This window comes from Hibiscus syriacus, unplaced genomic scaffold, assembly GCF_006381635.1.
Source record: "Hibiscus syriacus cultivar Baekdansim isolate YM2019G1 unplaced genomic scaffold, ASM638163v2 tig00110044_pilon, whole genome shotgun sequence".
NCBI classification, from domain to species: Eukaryota; Viridiplantae; Streptophyta; class Magnoliopsida; order Malvales; family Malvaceae; genus Hibiscus; species Hibiscus syriacus.
This window is the reverse complement of record NW_024062574.1, coordinates 879,767-902,730: the sequence shown is the minus strand read 5'-3', so window position 1 is coordinate 902,730 and position 22,964 is coordinate 879,767. Positions and strand designations below refer to the sequence as shown.

Below are 22,964 nucleotides of genomic sequence, written 5' to 3'. Positions count from 1 at the left end.
ATAGAAATTCCTTTCTCATTCTCTCTTCTTGATGTTTTAAGCTTATATAAGCTTTCCTTAAGCTTATATAATACTCCAAGAATCAAAATCAACTTATAAATCCAAGAATTAAACAGCTTAAATTAAACTCACCTTTAAATGAGGCTTACGGGGAGAAGAAGAAGCTGGAGAAGAAGACTCTGGATAATTATCTCATATCCCACATGTTTTATAACCCTTAAAAGAAAGATAAATATCTTTCTGGTCCAATGACCAATTTACCCTTTATTTCCTTTAATAATTACTGAATAACCTTCATCATATTTCCAATAAATCATTGCACTATTCAATTATCCTACTTTAATCACCAATTTCTGAAACTTTATAATTTGGTCACTAACCCGGTATTGAGGATGTTACAATGTTGGTCTCAAGACTGAAATGGGTTTTTAGCTAAAATCAAGTGTTTTGAACTTCAAAACAATATTTGTAAAATATGAAATTAGTTAATAACACTTATTATTATTTTTCACACTTGAAAATAGTTTATGAAAAATTATTTATAGAACCGTAAAATGCAAATTTTAACAACTTAAAACATTTAAAAATTCATGTTATATCAAAATCAAAGGTTGGTTCAACAATCTCCCCTCATAAAAGCTTATTTAAAATATGAAATTACTCAAGAACCCTTATTATTATTTTTCACACTTGAAAACGTTTGAAAATAGTTTATGACAGATTATTTATAGAATCGTAAAATATAAATTTTAACAGCTTAAAACATTTAAAAATTCATGTTATATCAAAATCAAAGTTTGTTCTACACTTTATTTTATCATAGAAAAATAATATTTTTAAAAATAAAAGCTGATGATACCCATTTACAACAACAAACCATATATCTACACTTATACATATTATGGATGACGTCATTTGTCATGCATCATGTTGTTCTTGTCATTGTAATCGAATATTTCATATCAATAATTTAAAACTAATATAATTATATTATAAGATCAAATTATTAAAATAATAATGTATTGTTAAAAATAAATTATAATTTCACACTGTACATCCATAACTAATAGCAAGCATACAATAGATTCTTTGGTTGTCATTTTCTAAACAAATGCTTGGTATATGTTCTTATTAAGTGAGATATAGAATATATTTTTTGAGAATATTTTAATGTAAAAATTAATATAATTTATTTTTTATTTATCTTCATATTATTTATCTTTAATTAGAATGATCTTTGTATTTCATGTATTGTTTATATAGATTATATACGTGATTTTCTGAAAACAAAATAAAAATATATCTATTTTGTATAAAACACTTAAAGTTATTAAATATTTTATATATTAAAAAATAATTTTATTAATTATATGATAAAAAATGTTGAATAAATAAACAATTTATTAGTTTGTGTGATGCAGATGCATGATGGTGTACACGGCAAAGATTGTTAGTGCTCTCCAAAATTAGAAGCAATTAGTTTCTTTTTATATTGGGTAAATTAGATAATGTCTCGTTGAATTTGACTCTTTCTCCTATTTTTTTCATTATACTTTCAAAATTTTTAATTTATTCACTAAACTTTCGAATTGTTAATGCTTTGATCAGACTAAATTAATTTATTATTATTTTCTTATGACATGATATTTTTGTTATTATTTAATATAAAAATAGTTTAAAATAGAAAAAAGAAAAAAGGTGGTCGGACGCCATCGTCGACCGTCGTAAATGGTGGTCGTTCTGTCCCGAATTTCATGGGCCCTTCGCCTCGACACCCTGAGTTTGAATCTGACCTCCATTTTTTCGGAACTTGCTCTAAAATCCATGAATTGGAGATCGAAAGTGAGTAAGTCGAAATGTTTCGGTCGAGATTCATGAGTTTTGGGACATTTTCGGTGAAACAACCACTAGATTCGAACTCAGTGGTTCGAGGCGAATCAACCCATGAAAAACTGCCATCCATCTACGGCAATCGACGGCTGCCGATGGTGATGTTCGACCACATTCTATTTTTTATTTTTTATTTTAATTATTTTCATATTAAATAATAAGAAAAATACCACATCATACAAAAATAATAATAAAATAAATCATAGTGATTAAAAAAGAGCAATTCGAAAGTTTAGTGAGTAAATTAAAAAAATTAAAAGTACAACGAGTAAAATAGGGGAGAGAGTAAAATTCAACGAGGAATAAATATATTTTACCCTTTTATAATACATATATGAGAAAAATATTCAATGCACAAATTTGATCAGTTTTAATTTATATAAATTTATTTATTTTAATAATTTATGTATTATTTATAGTTTAATATTTTAAATTTTAGATTTTAATGTTCGCAATTTTAAATTTATTAAACTTGTATATAAAAAAGTACTCATACATATGAATTTCAGAACGGATAAATTATACAGTTAATCATGCAATTTTATATTTTGTGCTAATTTTAATATTAAATTTAAAACATTTTAATATAAATATTGAACTTTGATTTTAGATCCAATTAAAATATCGAACTATAAAAATCAAAATGACGTGGCAATATCACAGTTTTAATTTATCAGGAATTTTTCATCCTTCCTAATCATGGTTAGGAATCGTCGTTATCTTTCGTGGTTATTATAAATGTCGATGAGCTCGTTTCATCGTCCTCTGTCACTTTGTCGTTAGATTTTGTTAAAGTCTCGTTAAAAAATAAAACGTAAAATATTTATTATTTTTTAATATTAAAACTCTTTTTAATTTTAAAAAATTAAAGTGTTTATTTAAAAATCTAAACAACAATTTTTAAAAGGATGTGAACTGAAATTATAATTAAACAAACAATGAAAATCAAAGCACCTTTTTTCAAGTGAATATGATGCATGGGACTCCACTCGACAAAGAACATTTGTGGGCATCAAATTACAAAGACCATGACTTATACATAAATATAATATCACTTTATGAATTCTCACGGTTGATTTAATTGCACTGGTTCACTTGGTCTGTGTTACGAGGAGGGATGGGCACGGGACTTGAATCACATGGGTTTCGATCTGATCATATCTAAGTTAATTTTTTTAGTTTGGGTCGAATCGAACTTTTTAGAGATTATATTCAAGTCAAATTGAGTTCGAGTTTAAAATTAAAAATATCCGACCCGAAAAATAGTTTTATCTTATATATATTTTTTAAGTAGATTATTTCAGGTCGGATTTAAGTTTTATCTAAAAATGAAGGATCAAGTTCAAGTCGACTGGAAGATGTATAATTTTTGGGTTAAGCTCGGATAGGAAGAAGGGTGTATACTTTTTTAGTCAAGTCAAGTTGACCAAAAATTCGACTCAATCACACTATTATGAAATCACTGTCTCTTCGTGTTTCATTTTGGATATAAATAGTGTGTGATGAACTATTCATAAACCGTTCAAATAATGTTCATTAAGTTTTTTTTTATTAATATGGGATAAGTACAATGTAATATCTATTTAAAGATAATCTCAATCATTTGACATTGAACGCTCAAATCAGAACCTCGAGGAATAACAATAATTTCTTTACCAATAGGGTCAGTCGATTTGTTAAATAAATAAATAAATATGAATATGATTTCATGTTTATCTAATAAATGAACAAACGTAATAAACTCATTTATTAACTTGTTTATAAGCTTGATTATCTGGTTCTTGTTTTTCTTTTACTTTTTATATTAACCTAAAGGGCTAAAGAACTAGTGACTTAACTTTATTATTTTTGAACATATAAACGAACATGTTCATGAATAATAAATAAATAAACGAACATTTTCAAAAATAAATAAATGAACATGAACATAATATAAAAAAATTAAATGAATATGAACTGAACATGAGCACCTTTAAAAATAAACAAATAAACATGAACACAATCTTATTCATTCAAGCTCGGATCGTTTACACACCTAATATTGACCCTATGATGTGTAAATGCTTTTGAAGATCAAGCAGTTCATTGTGCCAACAATTGGTGCAAAACCACATGAACTAAATGCATAAAAATGGACCTATAAACTTAACTAAACTAATTCAATACAATGAAACTATACCAGAGGAGCCAACAGAGAAGGCACCACAAAACTCTACCAGTGCAAATCGAAAAGAACTCACCTTTCTCTTTGCTAGCTACGAACATTCATCGATGCCGATCGATCACGATCGGCGAAACAAGGCTCTCTTCATAGACTTCTGCTCGAGAAACTAAAGTAAAACCCTTATCTGGAAATCTAGGAACCCTTAGCTTATCCTCCTTGGGATTATATACAACTAAAGTCGCCCCAAAACACAACAAGATTTCATCACTTACTGATGTAAACGAAGGTGTACAATGCGTACAAAACCGAAGATGCTGAGCGTATGAAATAGTGATCAGCTTAGTCCAAGACGCCGTCTTTCCATACTCTTTCATAACCCAAACATCAGCATACGAACAAGCGTGGTGACACAGCACACAAAGACAACCATCCAAGACCCCCAATGTCCTTTCACCCACCCCGCCGCCGCCATAACACGGTTGCATCACTTCATCGTAAGTCTCCCGAGCCAAATCGAGGGAGATGATAGTGAACGGAAAACCTGCCTTTCGGCTACCGTAAACAGACCAATTCAAGGTCCCATCGACATGTTTCACACCTTCATTACGAGAGACACGGAATGGGAAATCATGAATCCTTCTCCAACGATTAGTCCTCGATGAATAAACGTCAACTATACTCTTGTAACCATCTTCAATGGCCTTATCTGGATGACTACAAACTCTAACAACCTTGTAATCATCCTTGGAAGCATCAAAACCAAACCCATAGACAAGACAAATACCCGTCTTACAATTTAAATCAGGCAACCTTTTGGAAACCCTTAAAGCGGGGTTTAATAAAAACAGTGTATATTTTGATAAAAACTCAGCATCTTCCCTAATGGCTATGCAGATCAAGCCATCGCATGAACCCACAATCTTAATAGATCTATAGGACCTCTCCAAAGGGCATTCAATTCTAGTGGCTTTAACAAATGGGTCTTCGTGTATAGCGTTAAGAGGGAACGATCCGATGATAAATGGGGATCCGGAGCACGCAGTCTTGATTAAGACTCGTTTTTCAGAGAACTTGCGGTCGTTTTGGATTCTTTTGAGGTGTTTTCTGATGAAGAACGGGTCGGATATGAGGGATTTCCAGGATTTGGAAACGCAGCCGAAACGGAGAAGTGATTTTACGGGCAAATCCGAGAGGATTTCAATAATGATCTCTTCTGGAATGGACTGCGGAGAAAGGCTGGCGTTTCTCGACCGTGAGCGGCTCTCGTGATGCGGTGATTCTGGGCGGTGGCTTTGTTCATTTGAAACGGGTGAGTGCAGTTCGTAACTCGGTGGATCGAGTCGATGATTTGGATGACTTGGGGCTGATCCTTGGCTTTGGTTTTCCATTTCCTTTTTAAACAAAAGAACCCAAAAAGCTTTCCCAAAATCAATTTTGAAAACCATTTATCCACCTGCATCCAAGAAGGTATGGCAGGCTAAATACTCTTCTCCCCGAAAAGTAAGTACAACAATTTCAACAATTTTCTGGTAAAGGATAAGAACAATTTTGATTTAGCCGAAACACTTGAAGAGAAAGGTGATAATTCAATTCAACAAGTATAAAAACAATTTTGATTTCAATGAAATTCTCGAGTAGCAAGATGATGATCCAATCAACAAAGACAAAATTTCAGCTAGATTGAAATTCTAATTGGATATAGATTTGAACTATTCAACTTGCTTGACAGTAAAGAGTCCAAGCTAAGCAAAACATACAAAATAAAACAAACACCGCTACCAAAAAAAAAAAAAAGCCGACTAATCGGCTTCTCCACAACCCAACTAAAACCCATGAAAGCTTCAAGTGGCGAAGACCAACAGAGCAAAATAAAACCTGTTCACATTCCAACCAGACGGAGAGAGAGCACCCTTCGATGGCTCCAACCCGTGCCTATCCTCGGCAGCTTTATCTTCCACTGCTCGAGGAGCCTCCTCGATCCAGAACCGATCGTCTTCATCGTGATTATGCATCGTCGCCAACAAGTGTGCTGCTTTGTTATCCGACCGGTGGATATGCTGATAGGTACATGCATGTAATCCCCTCGCTTTGCCTTTTGCTTCCCATATTAGCGCACTGATCTCAGAGTAATCAGTATTCTCTGAAGATAACTTTGAGATCACAGCTTTCGAATCCCCCTCGATCACCACATCCCTGAAACTAAACATATAGTTCAATACAACAATGATCATAATGTATAACACGGATACCGGTTTTCTTGCATCAGCAAACTAGAAGAGAATCAGATATCAATCAACTATGCCGATAGGAACTATCACAAATCCTAAACCAAGATGTTGTCTCATCCCATAAACTTCAATATGATGAAACTAAACCAAATAGATGAACCAACAGAGAAGGTACCAAAACACCACAAATTCGTAAGAAATCTCAAATTTACCTTTCTCTTTGTTCATGATAGCTATTAACTCCATTCATCTATACCGAAGCAAGGCTCTCTTCATAGACTTCTGCTTGATCGATATACAAAATAGCATCATAAGGAATCACAGGGATCCTAAAAGCATTCTCCTTGGAATCGTATAGAACTAAATTCATCTCGAAATGAAACAAAATCACACCAGTTTCTGATACAAACAATGGTGCGGCATAGAATTCGGCTCCCGGATACGGCAGGTACGGAATAGTAATCAGCTTAGTCCAAGACTCTCTCTTTCATACTCTTTCATAACCCAAATCACAGTATACAATCCCCCGTAGTCACAAAGCACACAAAGACATCCATCCAATATCCCTAATGTCCTTTCGAGGCATTGCCGTAACATGGTTGCGGAACTTCATTATACATTTCCTGAGCCAAAGCAAGGGAGACAATAGTACACGAAAAGCCCTCTTGTCCATGAAAAACAACCCAATTCAAATTCCCATCAACATGCTTCGCAGCTTCATTACAAGGAACCCCAAAGGGGAAATCTTGAATCCTCCTCCAACTATTAGTCGTCAATGAATAAACCGTAACTCTAAGCATCTTCAAAACCCTTGCTTTGATAACAAAATACCATAACAACCTTATAATCATCCAGGGAAGCATCAAAACCAAACCCATAAACAGTATAGCAACCCTTCCTTTTCTTAAACCCTAAATCAGGCAACCTTTTGGAAACCCTTAAAACGGGGTTTAATAAAATGACTTTATCTTGTCTAATAGCTATGCAAATTAAGCCATTACATGAACCCACAACCCAATCACAACGGGAATCGTTCTTCAACGGGTATTCGATTTCTATGGTAGTGACAATTGGGTCATGGAAAATAGAGTTAAGAAAGCATGATTTGAAGCTATATTGGGTTTGGGTGATTGCGGTGTTGATTAAGACTTGTTTTTAGAGAACATTGGGGTCGTTTTTTTAGGTGTTTTTGATGAAGAAAGGGTCGGATATGAGAATTTTCCAGGATTTGGGAACGCACCTGAAACGGTGGAGGGATTTGACGGGCAAATTTGAGAGGATCTCGACGATGATTTCCAGTGGAAACGACGGTGGAGGAAGGTTGGCGTTTATCGAGCTTTTGGGGATTGAGCTGACACCTCGTGGCTTTCGTGCAGCGGTGATTCTTGGTGGTTCCGTTTCTGGGTTTGTTCAGCTGAAGAGGTTGATGGCAGTTCGTAAGTCGGTGAGCTGACTCGTTGATTTGGTGGACTCGGGGCTGATTCTTGGTTTTCCATTTCTCTGCATTTATTTGTTGAGTCACTTTCATACATAGAAGTTTTTTTTTTTTGAAGTAAATGGAGCATCCAAGTAGAAGACGACGATAAGTACAGTTTTTATTTGGGTAAATTACACATTTGGTAACTAAACTTGACTCTATCTACTGTTTCACTCATTATATTTTTAATTTACTGATTCAACTTTATAGATTGAATTATTATTATTAAATAATTAACGGTGTTATGATATGATCATATTATTATTAAAAGGAAGTTGTTTTAGTCTAAATTTAATTTTTTTAGGAATTCAGAACGACATAGTTTTAATATAAGTTATCATTTCTTTTGTATATTTTAACTCTCAATATCTTATTTTGGAGCAAACAAGTCCTTGTATAGAACAAAATTATTAGTCAACAAATAATTAATATAGTAAAATATGAGTCTTTTTGTTCTAAAATATAATATTGATGGGCCAAATGCTTTAAAATAAATAAAGTCTAAAGTTAGTATTTTAATTAGATGTTATGATTTTTTTGTCCTAAAATAAAATATTAACGGTCAAAATATTTTAAAAGAGAAGAAATAAAATAATTATTAAATCTTACGTTAAAGGTGTTTTTAAAGATATATCTATTTTAATATATTAATTATATAAATAAATAATCATATTTATAAATGAGTTGACTTATTAACCTTAGTGTCAAATAAAAGTACAAATGAACTGAATTATTTCAAAGAAACTTATAGTCAATAATAAAATAAAAATTGAAGCTAACGAATAATTAATAAATTGAATAAGCTCTATTTTGGATTAAAAACTAATGAATATTTTTTTTTAATTTTATTTATTTATTCAATAAAAGTAATGAATATTTTAATTAAAAACGATGATTAAATTGATTGTTTGGTTGAGTCAAACTAACAAACTGGAGCTCATGGACCTCCCTCGTAGGAATTTTCTAGCTAATTAAAATCAAATGGGTAAATTATGTGTTTAATACCTAAATTATTAATTTTGATCCCTTTTAATACTTAAACTTTTAATTTTTTTCAAAACATACCTAAAATTTAATTTTCGTTTCATTTTAATACTTTGCTGGTAAAAGTTTTAATTTTTGTTTCATTTTAATACCACTTCAAAATTTAACGTTAAGTTTCAAAAAATCCAAAGTTTAAGTACTAAAACAGATCGAAACTGATAGTTTAAGTATTAAACACGTTATGTTTTTAACCACGGAGTACTAAAATGAAATGAAAACTAAACGTTAGGCATATTTTTGAAAAAATTTAAAAGATTAAGTACTAAAACGGATCAAAGTTGGGAGTTTAAGTACTAAATGCGTAATTTACCCGGATCAAAATGATGTTATGACATGAGCTTTAGCATATGCAGTCCCCATTAAAATCAAAATCAAACATAAATTACAAAAAGGAAAGAAAAAACAACTTATTTATACACATATTATATGAAATACAGTAGTGAGATTTCACAAACACTGACCAAGAGTGGTGGAAATCTTATTATTGGTGGTATAAGCTGCATTCATCTTGCTGTCCAAAATCCTCAGGCTCTGCTTAAGAATGTCCATCTCTCGTTTCCTCTCAAACCCTTCCTTCTCCATTGAAGCTATTCGAGCTCTCATGGCTTCTATGGTCTCTTCCTTGATCTTGAGTTCCTCCTTCATCTCTTCTATCATGTCCTCTTCCTCTACCTTCCAATAGATTGCATCCCCTGCACAAATAATTTCAACACTTTTTAACAATATACCCATCAAGCTTTCCAAAATGAGTATCATATCCATGGTCACATTTATGTTGTGGGTAAAATACGTAATTGGTTACTCGACTATTCTCACGGTTTCGTTTTAGTTATATAATATTTTCTTAAAGGATAAATTACATCGTTCCTCACTGAATTATATTATCTCTCATATTTTCTCCACCCAACTTTCAATTTGTTCACTGAACTTTACAAATTGAATCATTTTGCTCACTCTGTTGTTAACTATTTAACGACGTTATGACATGGCACAAACATCAAAACAACATCGTTTTGAAAAACTAAAATATACACCAAAACAATATCGTTTCAAATCTTATATTGAAAGTACGGTGAGTAAATTATGAGAGATAGTAACGTTCATGGAGACATTGTGTAATTTACCCTTTTTCCTTCTCTTCTTCATTTTCTCTCTATCGGCCACCATGTCATTTCCATTCCGCCTACCGTTGCTGAAGGTGGTCGTTTGGTCCCAAATTTTATGGGTTGATTCATCTCGACCCCTTAAGTCCGAATCTAGTGGTTATTTCACCGCAAAATGTCCAAAAACCCGTGAATGTCGACTGACTTCCTCACTTTCAATTTCAAATTTGTGAACTTCAAAGCAACTTCCGATAAAATGAAGGTCGGTTTCGGACTCACAATGTCAAAATAAAGTGACCTATGAAATTTAGAACTAAATGACTGTTTTTATTTAATATTATTAATTAATTATTTTATATTAAAAATAATTTAAAATGCCACATCATCCAGGCGTTAGAGAGAAAACGGGAAAGTAAGCAAAATGATTCAATCTATAAGTTCAGTGAGCAAATTGAAAGTTGGGTGAAGAAAATAAGAGATACAGTATAATTCAGTGAGAAACAATATAATTTATCGTTTTCTTAAATTACACTTAAAGTTATTTTTTCCCGTTTTGGTAACCCGCAAATTAGAAAAATAAATAAATGTTGACGTGATAAATCTTATTATATTTTTCAATGATGAAGTGACATTATCTTACGGTGACACGTCAACATCACCGTTAAATTTTTAAAGATGGGTGAACAAAGCGTAACTTCGTGTATGACTTTGAAAAAAATAATAGTTAGACGATTAAAACGAAATCACAAGATTAATTATGTGACTAAATACATAGTTTATATTTTTTATTTTGGGCACGAACCAAGTGGTCTCAGTGATAAAATAATTGTTGTTATTCCTTGAGATCCCGATGTCGAACATCAAGAATGCCAAAGATGTGAGTATTCAATATCAAAGTGTTGAGAATTATCTTTAAAAGAAAACCTTTTCCCAACTCGTGTCGTCCCTCACCCTCCCATACTTGGTGCTTACTTTTCACTTTTCTATGGCCAAACGGTTGATTACCACAGTCGACTAAACGATCGATTATCACAATCAACCAAATGAGTTTTAAGGATAAAGGATTGAATTGTAGAGATTTGAGAATTTTGAGTTTTACAATGATCGCAAGGTTTATGACCGATTAGTGAGTAGTCGACCATGTATAGGTGACATTTCGTCGATGGATGGGTGATCGGAGATGACTGACAGTTAGAGTAAAGAGGACTAGAATGAGAGATTTTAGGAATTTGAGGTTATTTTAAGACTTTAATTTTTTCTAAGATTTTTTTAAAATATTAATTTTATGTTTTTAAAAAATATATATAAAAATGTATAAAATGACATGTTTCATTTAACGAAACATTTTTACCGGTTGTTATGACACGACATCTAAAATTATAACGTCAAAAATTTGAATAAATCAAAAGAATTTGAACACCCGTTAAAAAATAGAATAATTTAAACACTTATTTTATAGTTAAACCTTGTATTTTCTATAATTGAAAGTAGGGATCGCCATGGTTGGGTCACGTGGTGTTTAGTACACACAAAACCGATTAAAATATGGGTAAAGTATAGTAATGGTCACTGAACATTTCTGAAGCTTGCATTTAGGTCCCCAACATTTAAAACTTGCAATACAGTCCCCCAACATTTATTCCGTTTGCAATATGATCCCCCAACTTAAACCACAGTTAGAAAATTAGGATAAATTATATAAACGGTCATTGAACTTTTCAGTCACTTGAATTTAGGTCCCCCAACTTTTAAAACTTGCAAAACAGTCATCAATTTCATTCTAAACCCCAATTTCCAAAGTAATTCAATTTTATTCTAAACCCTAAATTCTAAAATACTTCAATTAAATTCTAAAATACTTCAATTTAAGGTAATATAGGCTTGAAGAAAGAGTTCAAGGCACAGACACAACGAATAAAAATATATTTATATAAATGTATATTTATATTTAGATGTATAAATAAAAAATATATTCATATATTAATGTATGAATCATTTATATTTTTTGAATATTTTATTTTTAATAAGAAATTAAAATTATTAATTATATTAGAAATACTCAACTTAAGATTATATATATAATCATGAATTATAAATATGAAAAATATAATTATTAAATTTAGTTTAAAAATATATAAATCTTAAATTTATTCTTTTAAAATATTGTATCAACTAATATTTAAAAAATATATTAAATCTATCAAACAATTTATCAAATATAATATTTTTTTATTGTAAAAATATAATATTTTCCCATCATTTATTGCTTTCAAATTTTTTGCCGAAGTTCAAATCTCATTATTTCCATTTTACATTATATTCTTTTTTTTCTGGCATTGATCATACTATTAGTATATGTATTATTGTATATTTCTTAACACAAACGATGGTGTTAGCTTAGTGGCTCCACCCTGTATCTTTCATTTGCGTGACTCATGTTTGAGTTTGCCCAAGACCCAAATTTTACTTCTTTGTAACTTAATTTTCTTCTAATTAGGAGGTGACATGTGTCACCAATAACACATATCATGATCATGTGTTAACACATGTCAGATCCTGATTAAATGATTAATTTATTAAATTTTATTTAATTTAGGACCAAATTGATAGCATATATAAATAATTAGGTGGTAACATGTGTCACGAATGACACGTGTCATGATCATGTGCTAACACATGTCAGATCCTAATTAAATGATTAATTTATTAAATTTTATTTAATTTAGGACCAAATTGATTATATAAATAATAAAGACTGAATGTATAATAATACCAATTCCTTTTAACTGCCACATCATCATTTTTATCAATTGGTAACGACTAGTGGCTTAGTTGAAACAGTTAAATAATTATGTGGTATGATTGATAAATTTAAAAGATCGATGACAAAAGTAAAAAGGGCTAGATAGTTAAGTTGTCAACCGAGTAGTTTACACTTTTATTTATACGTCAAAATAACATTTTATAAATTTAAAATTCGAATTATTTTCAACCTCTTCTATATCCTAACTACTTTTTTTAATTAAAAAATTTCTTCAACAGATAAGAATTATACTATTATATTTATATAAAAAATACGTATCACATGAAATAAGATGAAATTAAATAATAATAAATTTGACATAATTGAATTTAATTTAAGTATTTTGGAATTTAGGGTTTAGAATAAAATTGAATTACTTGGAAATTGGGGTTTAGAATGAAATTGATGACTGTTTTGCAAGTTTTAAAAGTTGGGGGACCTAAATTCAAGTGACTGAAAAGTTCAATGACCATTTATATAATTTATCCTAATTTTCTAACTGTGGTTTAAGTTGGGGGACCATATTGCAAACGGAATAAATGTTGGGGGACTGTATTGCAAGTTTTAAATGTTGGGGGACCTAAATGCAAGCTTCAGAAATGTTCAGTGACCATTACTATACTTTACCCTTAAAATATTATGCCCTTAGACCATCACTAAGAATGACAACGGATTGGGTTCGGGGCGGGTTTTGCTCGCCCTGTCCCCAAACCCGAAATAAATTCCCGTCCTCGACGAGTTTTTTATTGGGGCGCCCCGTCTGAATTTTTTTTTGCTCCGTCCTCGAATCCGACCCGAAATATTATACCCAAACCCGAAAATATTTTATATATAATTAATATAAAAAACATAAAATATTATATATATAATTAACATAAAAAATATAAAATATTATATATATATAATCGGGGCGGGGCGGGGATACCTTGCCCCGAACCCGACCCGAAAAAATCCCTGAAAAAAATCCCCGATACCCGACCTGAACTTGACCGGGTTTTGGGTTTCCCCGTCGGGTTCGGGTCATACTGCCATCCCTAACCATCACTCAACCCAACTTTAGAAAACTTCTATTTGACTTAATTTTTGGGTAAAGATTCGATCTAACACGAATATTTATTTTTTAAAAATATTTTCGTTAAATAAAATGTAGGATTTAAATTAAAAATATATATGTGAAATATTATAATTATTTATAAATATATAAAAAATAATTATATTATTTTTTCAGATCGAGTCATTTTTTAATCTAAACTCGAATTTAATTCGGACTAGTCTATTTTGATAAAATATCCTTTTAAAAGAACTTATACAAATTCAATTTTTCTTATTATTTATCAAAAGGATAAGTATACTAATATTTTTTTTTGGGGGGGGGATTGACATGATATCATAAATAGTCCTTAATGTTTACCAATATGATCATTTTGATCCTTTTTCTTTTTTAGTATTTTAGCCCAAAATTTGATTTTGGGGCAAACTACTCCACCTATAAATGAAAACCATCGGTTAACACATGAATAACGTTATAAAAAAAGAGACTCTATTAACTTAAAACGATAAATGGAGGGTTAAAATGTCAAAAAAAATAAGAGACAAAATAATTATTTTATTAAATGTTAAGTGTATTTTTATCATAAAATGAAATATTAGAATCATAATTTTTTTAAAAATAATATAGAATAAAATAACTATTTCGATAAATATTAAGGACTAATGTTAACATTATACTAAAAAAATTAACCCATTAGAATTTGGTATGGTGATAATAATATAACTCTACCTTTTGAAGACTTTTATCTTTAATATTTTTAATATTCGAAACAGATAATTTAAGGAATAATAATAATTCGTTGATTAGCCATCGTTAGGGCTGTTCATTCGGTTAATTCGATGGTCGAACCGACCGAATTATCATTAACCGAATTAATCGAATTTTTTTCTTTAACCGTTAATCGAACCGAATTTTTTTTCGAAAATATTAACCGAACCGACTAAATTTCAGTTAATTCGATTAATTTTCGAATTAACCGATTTTTTTTTTAAATTTCTAATTTATATAAAAATTAAATATTTTATAATTAAAAAAATAATTTATAATTAATTTAAATAATATATAATTATAAAATATAAATTTTTTAATTAATTAATATTGATTTAAGTTTAAAAATTATTAGATATTAAATTATTAATTAGATTTTAAATGGTTTAGGATGAGCTCATATGTTATATATAATATATTTAAAATTTAAAATTTTATTTCGGTTAATTAATCAATTTCGAATCAAATTAACTGTTAACCGAATATCCAAAAAAACCTTAACCGTTCCCGATCGAACTAATTCGGTGACCGACTAAATTAACCGAATAAATTTTATTCGATCGATTAATTCCATTAAAACCGAATTTTAAACACATTTACCCGTCGCTTGGTTAGTGCAGAGAATAAAACATTTTCTGAAAAGGGAATATACCTTCAATTTTTATATCGTTAGAAGAAGCAATCCAAAATTCAAAACCATGAAACAAGCACGAAGATTAAGAAAGAGAGAGGGAACTGTACCATGAGTTCTTTGAATAAGATCATCAAGCTCGGTCTTAATGGCAAGATACAGTTGCTTCCATTTCTCCACAACTTCATCTCTCCTAGCCCTCTCCTCCTTCATCTGCTCCAACAAGAAACTCGTCCCCAACAACGGCCACCCCTTATCACTCTTCTGAACCGCCATCGAATCCCTTTCCATCCCCTTAATCTTCTCCTCTTTCTCCTCCACCATCTTCCTCAACGCCTTCACTTCCTCCTTCAGCTTCCTCTTCTCCTTCGCCCACTCCGCCTCTTTGCACGCCAACACCATCGCCGCTCCTCTCTCGCTGTTGAGAAGCCTCATCTTCTCCGTCGGATACCTCACGCTCCTCCCCTCGTGGCAAGGCTTCCGCCTTTCCTTGCTGCCGGAAGCGCCCATTGTTGAAGAGGATGGCGGGTCTTAGGGATTTTTGGGGAATTAAGAGAAAACCGAGTGTGTGAAGGACATAAATTCCCACACCGACTGGCTCCGGCTCAATTAATGAAGAGAAAGAATCCCCACATGGACATTTTTCAACACTGTTTGTGATTGATTTAACTTATCTGCGCAGTAAACATTAGAGAAAACACACGCTCGAAATAATAACAACAATAAAACTCAATTTCCATATGTAATGGGATAAGGGGAGATAACGTAATAGGTTGTCCTCAACGTCAGGTTGAGAGTAACTTTCGTGAAAGACCTCCGACAATCAGAAAATTAAAAATATAGATAAAATACAAAATATGTATAAATAAATACATAAAAATACATAGGAGATGAATGCACAAGACAATATATATAATCTTTTATTAAAATTTATATAGTAGATTACAAATTAATATTTTAGTCATCATAAAAACTTAAATAATTATTACGTCAGCATTAAAGTTTAAAGACACTACAATAAATATAGTAGATTGTTAATGAATCTTTTAGTTACCCTAAAAACCTAAATAATTATTACGTAACATTAATGGGTTGATTTTGCCCAAATTCGTCTATGGACATTTGTAGAGATGGGCATGGAATTCGAATTCGATGGGTTTCGATTCGATTGAGTCAGTTTTTTTTATCGGGGTCAGGTCGGGTTAATTTGAGTTTAGGGTGAAAAATATCTAATCCAAATAAAAAAAATATAATTTTACCCGATCCGATCGAGTCTGTTTTTTTTCAATTAAGTCACTGTTTTTATTGAATGAAAATAATATTTTTATTATTTCAGGTCTGGTCAGGTCGAGTGAAATCTTGTTTCATGTGGGTTGAGTCGGATATCGGGTGGAGGATTTATTGTTCTTAAGTCGGGTCAGGTGGACCAAAAACCCGACCCAACGCGACCCATGCCCATCCCTAGACATATGGTATATATTATTTTAATTTTAAAATTTTAACATGTTTTAAATAATACATGAATAATATGATTAAAGATAGATATAGAACAAGTCAAGTCGAGTCGAGTTTTTAACTTATTTGAATTTAGTTTAACTATTATATTCTATTCCCGTCAGTTGATCCAATCAAATTGAAAAAACTTTATATGACTTAAAATTTGATAAAATTTTAAAGATAAATTTATACTTGATTTTACATAAATATATATTATTTTATTTTATAAAATAGGAATTTTATTAAAAATATAAAAAAAATATCATTACAATTATCTATAAATATATAAGAAATAATTATTAACCCTAAAACCAAATATAAGCCTAACAAAATTTTCTTTACTAAGAAATTCTTATATAACCATATCAAAATGTATCGAGTTCAAGTATCACGTTTATCTCTAAATATGATGGCAAAATGGCTGAAATAATGGTCACTACAAGAAAATGAACCTTTCGTGACAGTGGAAATGGTCACTAAAATATTAAATTTAAACACTAAAATACATAGTGATAAATTTGTTACATCGTCACTTGTCGTTCCTAATAACTCCGGCGCTATTGTATCAGTAACAATTATTCTAAAAATTGTCACATTGTTAAATTTTTTGTTACCATATATTCGCCAATGTTATCAATAGAAATTGTGATAAATTTGTTCGTCACTGAAAATATATTTTGTGACCATTAATGTTGTCACACTAAAGATTTTCTATTAACCAAATGCTCGACACCAGTTTCAATAAAATATGACTCTGTTTAACACTAAAAATCTATTTTGCAACCGTTAATATTGTCACACTAAGTATTATTTTAATGATCAAATGGTTGACACTATTCTCAATATAAATTGTGATAGTTTTGTTGGACGCTAAATTTATTTTGTGATCATCTATGTTGTCGTACTAAGTATTGTTTTAATGACCAAATTTTCAAAACTATTATTAATAAAAATTATGATAACAATCAAAATTCTATATGGGAATTCAGAAGAAGAAGAAAAGAGAGAGAGAGCACCTTGTTATCATGAAAACTCTGGCTGCTACCATAGTCACAACATGAATCAAAGAGGATATGAAATGAGACTAGGGATGGGTATTGGTCGGGCTGGGTTAGATTATTTGTTCATCCGACCTTACTCGAGAATAATGATTTATCCACCCGAAATCTGACCGACCTACATGATATATACCATCAACCTGACTTGAACCTGATCCGACTTTTTGAAATAAAATCCGAACTCGACCTGTTCTGACCAAAAATAATAATAATAATTTATTTTTATTCAATAAAAGCAATTATTTAATTAAAAATAATATATAAATTGATATTATTGTAATTATTCATAGATATATAAGGTAAAATTATATTTTTTTTCAGGGTCAGACCGAATATTTTTCATCCTAAACCCGAATATAACCCGATCCGAATATTACCTTTTAAAAAAAGACACAATCCGATCCGAATCCGAATTTAAAAAAAAAACTCAATCCGATTGAGTCAAGTCGGATAGAAACCTATCATGCTCGATAAAAAATAACTCCAATTGTATAACTCTAATGCCAAAAAGATTCTTTGATATCTATATTAAATTTACAAACAAAGGTTACTTGAAAAAGGCCAAAAGTTGAAAGTAGGATACGATGGCTATCAGTTTCATTGCCAAACAAAAAATCTACCCTTCATTTCCAATCTTGTTCCACCAACAATTTACTGTTTGTCTGCAAATAATTTTCTTTTTCCAGGGAATTTAGCGAGATATTCTCTCAGAAAATCCCGCTATCCAATCAGGATTTTCTTGGGAAAATCCCTCCACCCCTGGAGTTTGGGGTAGTAAAACAGATGTTGACATCTCTTGCATTTTTCAAAGCTTACCAAAATCAACATAATTTCATGTACCAAACAAAACTCATTTATGATCACAGCTTACTCACCATTGGATTCCCTGACCCAAAAATGAAAGAACTCTCAGTTCATTGTATGTAGGGGTGTAAACGAGCCGAGTCGAGTTCGAGTATTGCTGAGCTCGACTCGACTCGAAAATTCTAAAATGGAGTTCGACTTGACTCGAAAACTCGCGAGCTTAAAATTTCAAGCTCGACTCGAACTCGAAATCCTGAACTGAAGCTCGTGAGCAGCTCGAAAAGGCTCGAAATGAAGAAAAAAAAATTCTTAAACTTAACTCGATTAAAGACTCAAACTCGAACATGAACCTTAAATACATGAAATCATATTGTATTTTAAAAAAAATCAATACATAAATATTAATATTATTATATTAATTTATTTTTTTAAAATAAAATCTTAATATATTATATTTTCGAGCTGTTCACGAGCTTTTCGAGTCGAATATCGAGTAGCTCGTTTCAGCTCGTTAAGAACTCGAGTCGAGTCCATTCGATTCGAGTATTTATCGAGCCTTGATCGAGTCGATCTCGAATAACTCACGATCTGTCTTGTCTCATTTACAGCCCTAATTGTATGTTCTGAAACTGCACAATAATGCTACCTTACAAACTATTAGTCCTTTTCACATTAAATTTGAGGATGGAGAATTTGGGACCCGAGCCCATTGAAACCTGATCTGACCCGATCCGGTTTTTTTAAGTTGATATTTGGGTCGGGTTTGGGTTTAGGTGAAAAATATCCGACTCAAAAAAAATATAATTTTATTTTATATATTTAGAAATAATTATAATAATACCATTCTCTCTATATATTTTTTCAATTAAGTCATCGTTTTTATTTAATAAAAATAATATTTTTATTATTATTTCGGGTCGATCGGGTCGGATTTCTAAGTTATATGTCGGGTCGGATGAAATTTTATTTTGATCGGGTCGGGTCTCGGTGGAGGATCTTTTGTTCTCGGGTAAGGTCAGGTGGACCAAAAACCCGACCCGACCCATGCACATCCCTTACAGTGTCAGAGAATAAAAAAAAAATTAAATGTGCACGAAACCTTTAAATTTATTAATAAAATTAATTAAGTCTTTTTTTTCAAATGAACTTTTAATAAAAATTAAATCTATTAAAATATTTGATTAATTTTGACTGTCAAGTCTTAACTATGTTTGTTTTCATAAGTTACATGTCACACTGTGATCTTGTTACATTAGATACATATAAATTTTTAAAGAGAAATTCTAAAAAATAATAAAATTCTAAAAATTTATTTTAGAAGTTAATAATTTTATAAAAAAATCATTTTATAACACTGTGATATAATTTGTGACCTTACTGTCGGAACCGTCTTTCCGGTTGGGCCACAGAATTGGGCTTCGACTTAGATTAATTGGGTTATAATTTGTGACCTTACTGTCGGAACCGTCTTTCCGGTTGGGCCCCAGAATTGGGCTTCGACTTAGATTAATTGGGTTGGAGTCGCCACCGACCACTTTAAAACGAATTTAGGTGGGTCGGACACCATCTTACCTGATATGCGTTGTACCAGAAACGTGTCGGGTTCGGGAGTCGATTACGGTCAAGGAAGGATTAGCACCCTTGAACCGCCCTTTCGGTACCGATTAATTTTCCGGTTGTCGTTATAGCGAAAAATAGAAAATTTAAATTTAAATTTAAATTACTCGATTCGAATTACTCACCTTTGATCAATTGAAATTTCTCTACAAAGTCAAAAATGTTAGGGGAAAGAAAAAAAAAATAAATATTGAATAAATAAAAGGAAGGAAAAAAAATAATACAAATGCTAGATTTTAAAAGTGATAAATTAAAATAAATAAAAGGAATAAAAATACACTAAAATTAAGGTAAAAATGAATAATTAAAAAAATGCTAAAATTAAAAAGGAGAAAAAAATTCGAGGACTAAATTATAACAAATTAAAATGGATGGGTTAACCAGGTACTAAAAAAAACTGCAAAATAAAAAAGTAAGGGGGCCAAATTGCAAAACAATGTAAATTAAAGTAGGGACTGAATTGAATAAATCACAAATTCAGAGGTCAAATTGCATACGGTGACCAGATTGTAAAGCGATTCAAACATACAGGGACTGCGGAGAGAATTAAAAAAACTTCTAATTGCAAAGAGGCCCCTGGTATATAAATATGAAAACTCTCCCTTTTGAATTCATTTTCAGCATTTGCCGAAAAAACCATCTCTCTAAACGAGAGATAACTCTCTCAGTCAGCCCCCTTGGCCGAACCCCCCGCCACCGTTCAGCGCCGCCTCCGGCCGTCGGCCTTGGCAGCCGGAAAACACCAAAACCTTCACCAAATGAGCCCCTTGTCCCGCTCAAACCGAAATCGAACCCCGATTCACCGCAACCAAAGCCGAATCACGTAGATCTACAAAACAAAACTCGGCCTTTACCTTTTTCCAGCGAGACCTTTCACTTTCCCGGCATGTTTACTTCCCGCTTTGCTCGGCTCTCGATCTTTTTTTGTGTTCTTGTGTTCTTGTGTGTTTTGTTTCGGTTTTTTGGTTGATGTGGTGGGTTTTGCTCACTGTTGTATGTGGTTTTTTTGTTTCGATGGTGCCTTGTTTCATGATTTGTTGTGAGGTGGCCTTTTCGTTCTCGGTTTTTTTTGTTTGCTATGTACTGTTTGCGATCCTGTGGCTCGCCTTGGTTTACTATTGTGATGTGTGGTTCTCTGTGTTTACTGTTGGCTCTCGGTTTCAATGGTTCCGATTGTTCTGCGTAGCCTCCGATGTTTGCTTGAACTTGTTGTTCTGTTGATGTTCGGTATTGTGGATTCTCTGTCTCGGTTTACTGTTTTTATTGATGATCTTTGTTCTCTGTTTGGGTCTTGATGATGTCCTCTCTTTGCATGGCCTCACCGGGGTATTTATACCCCCATCGGAGGCCTGTCGGTTCCGAAATAAGGGTGCTCGTGGCCGTTGTGGCCGGTCACCCCGGGATGGGTCAGTCCCGGGGATTTCGGCCGGTCGTTGGCACTGTTGACCGTTCATCTCCCTGGTTTTGTGGCGCCGTTGAAACTGATATCATTCAGGGTTTCCAAACCCTAAACTTACCAAGCTGGATCAAGCCCATCTGTGTTTGGACCCTGACCGTGACTTGTTGGACTGGACAGTTGACCCATTTGGACCTGAAACGGGGAAAAAAAATAAGTAATAAAAAATAATAATAAATAATGATAATAATAATAATAATAAATATAAAAACTATATAATATATATTTTTAAAATTTTTCTTTTAAAAACTATATATTATATATAAATTTAAAAAACCATTTAAAAAACTATATAATTTTCAAAAGTGTTTTTTTTTAAAAAACCATATAATTTTTAAAAATGTTTTAAAAATTACATATTATATATGCTTTCAAAATGTTTTTCAAAAAATTATATATTATATATTTATTTTCAAAACGTTTTAAAACTATATATATGTATATTTCAAAATGTTTTGGAAACTATATTATATTTCTTTTCAAAAACGTTTTAAAACTATATATATAAATGTTTTTAAAATGTTTTAAAAATATATATCATATATTTTCAAAATGTTTTTTTAAAATTATATAATATATAAATAAAAAACAAATAAATAAATAAATATGGACGAAAATGAGTGTCTACAGCTGCCCCTCTTTGTCCTTTTTCGTGGAACGAAAAATAGGACAAAGATAAAAAGACACAAATTTTCGTTCGGTGGAGATGAAGAATAACTCCCTGTCGAATTGGGTTGCAGATGGCTCCTCCGTCGTGAAGTCGAGTCCACCTTGAAATGATATGGAATTGAAGTCGTAGTTCGAGATTTGAATCGGGATGCGGCTTCTTGTTGCCCAATTGTAGTCAACTTCGGTCTTCTTCTTAATTTAAAGACCTTAGTTCAAAAATTCGACTGGAAAAATAATTCTTTTACTCCACCATGTGGTTGATAGACCCTTGAGCTGAATAAAATCAAACCCGAAAGGTCCTCGCCGACAGATGGCTTTTCTCGACTTAAGTTATGCTGTCGGAAAGCAGTTTTTTGTCACTAAGGCACGGTTAACCCAGGTGTTCATCTTGACTTTGAAAACCTCGATTGCAGCCGAACATTAGTGTGATTGAGGTATCATCGAGCTAAATAGAGTCGAACTCGACAATTCTATTGAAAAATAACCCTTCTTGCCTTGAGTTATGTTGTAAACGATATGACCTCGAAGTTGAGTGTAATCGAACTCGGGGGTCTTTGGCAGATAGCCCTTCTTGACTTAAGCTATGCTGCAAATGATATGCCTTAGAGCTGAGCGTAGTCAAACTCGAAGGTCTTTGGTTGGCAGATAACCCTTCTTGACTTAAGTTATGCTGCAAATGATGCGCCCTCGAAGCTGAGCGTAAT

General features: G+C 31.8%; 2 protein-coding genes across 3 annotated transcripts; both read right to left on the bottom strand.

The window, feature by feature from the left end:
- Window positions 1-5,836: 5,836 nt before the first annotated feature.
- LOC120213762 lies at window positions 5,837-7,457 on the bottom strand. 2 transcript variants are annotated; one of them, XM_039211819.1, is made up of 2 exons: window positions 6,495-7,457; window positions 5,837-6,253 (listed from the first exon to the last, which is right to left on the bottom strand). In XM_039211819.1, the coding sequence occupies exons 1-2, from the start codon at window positions 6,530-6,532 to the stop codon at window positions 5,896-5,898; spliced, it is 396 nt and encodes a 131-aa protein (XP_039067750.1). In that variant the 5' UTR covers window positions 6,533-7,457; the 3' UTR covers window positions 5,837-5,895. The 2 variants fall into 2 exon arrangements, with proteins under 2 accessions (XP_039067750.1, XP_039067751.1); XM_039211820.1 differs by having other exon boundaries at window positions 5,837-6,247.
- Window positions 7,458-9,229: 1,772 nt separating this feature from the next.
- LOC120213761 lies at window positions 9,230-15,731 on the bottom strand. The gene is made up of 2 exons (XM_039211818.1): window positions 15,270-15,731; window positions 9,230-9,495 (listed from the first exon to the last, which is right to left on the bottom strand). Exons 1-2 carry the CDS (start codon window positions 15,667-15,669, stop codon window positions 9,251-9,253), a joined length of 645 nt encoding a protein of 214 aa, XP_039067749.1. The 5' UTR covers window positions 15,670-15,731; the 3' UTR covers window positions 9,230-9,250.
- Window positions 15,732-22,964: the final 7,233 nt, after the last annotated feature.

Bases quoted from the DNA above. Each gene is read 5' to 3' on its own strand.
- LOC120213761 (XM_039211818.1), bottom strand. From the start codon at position 15,669: ATGGGCGCTTCCGGCAGCAAGGAAAGGCGGAAGCCTTGCCACGAGGGG. The intron at 9,496-15,269 runs GTACAGTTCCCT...TTATTTGTGCAG, and splicing joins TCTTATTCAAAGAACTCATG to GGGATGCAATCTATTGGAAG.
- LOC120213762 (XM_039211819.1), bottom strand. From the start codon at position 6,532: ATGAATGGAGTTAATAGCTATCATGAACAAAGAGAAAG. The intron at 6,254-6,494 runs GTAAATTTGAGA...CTATATGTTTAG, and splicing joins TATCATGAACAAAGAGAAAG to TTTCAGGGATGTGGTGATCG.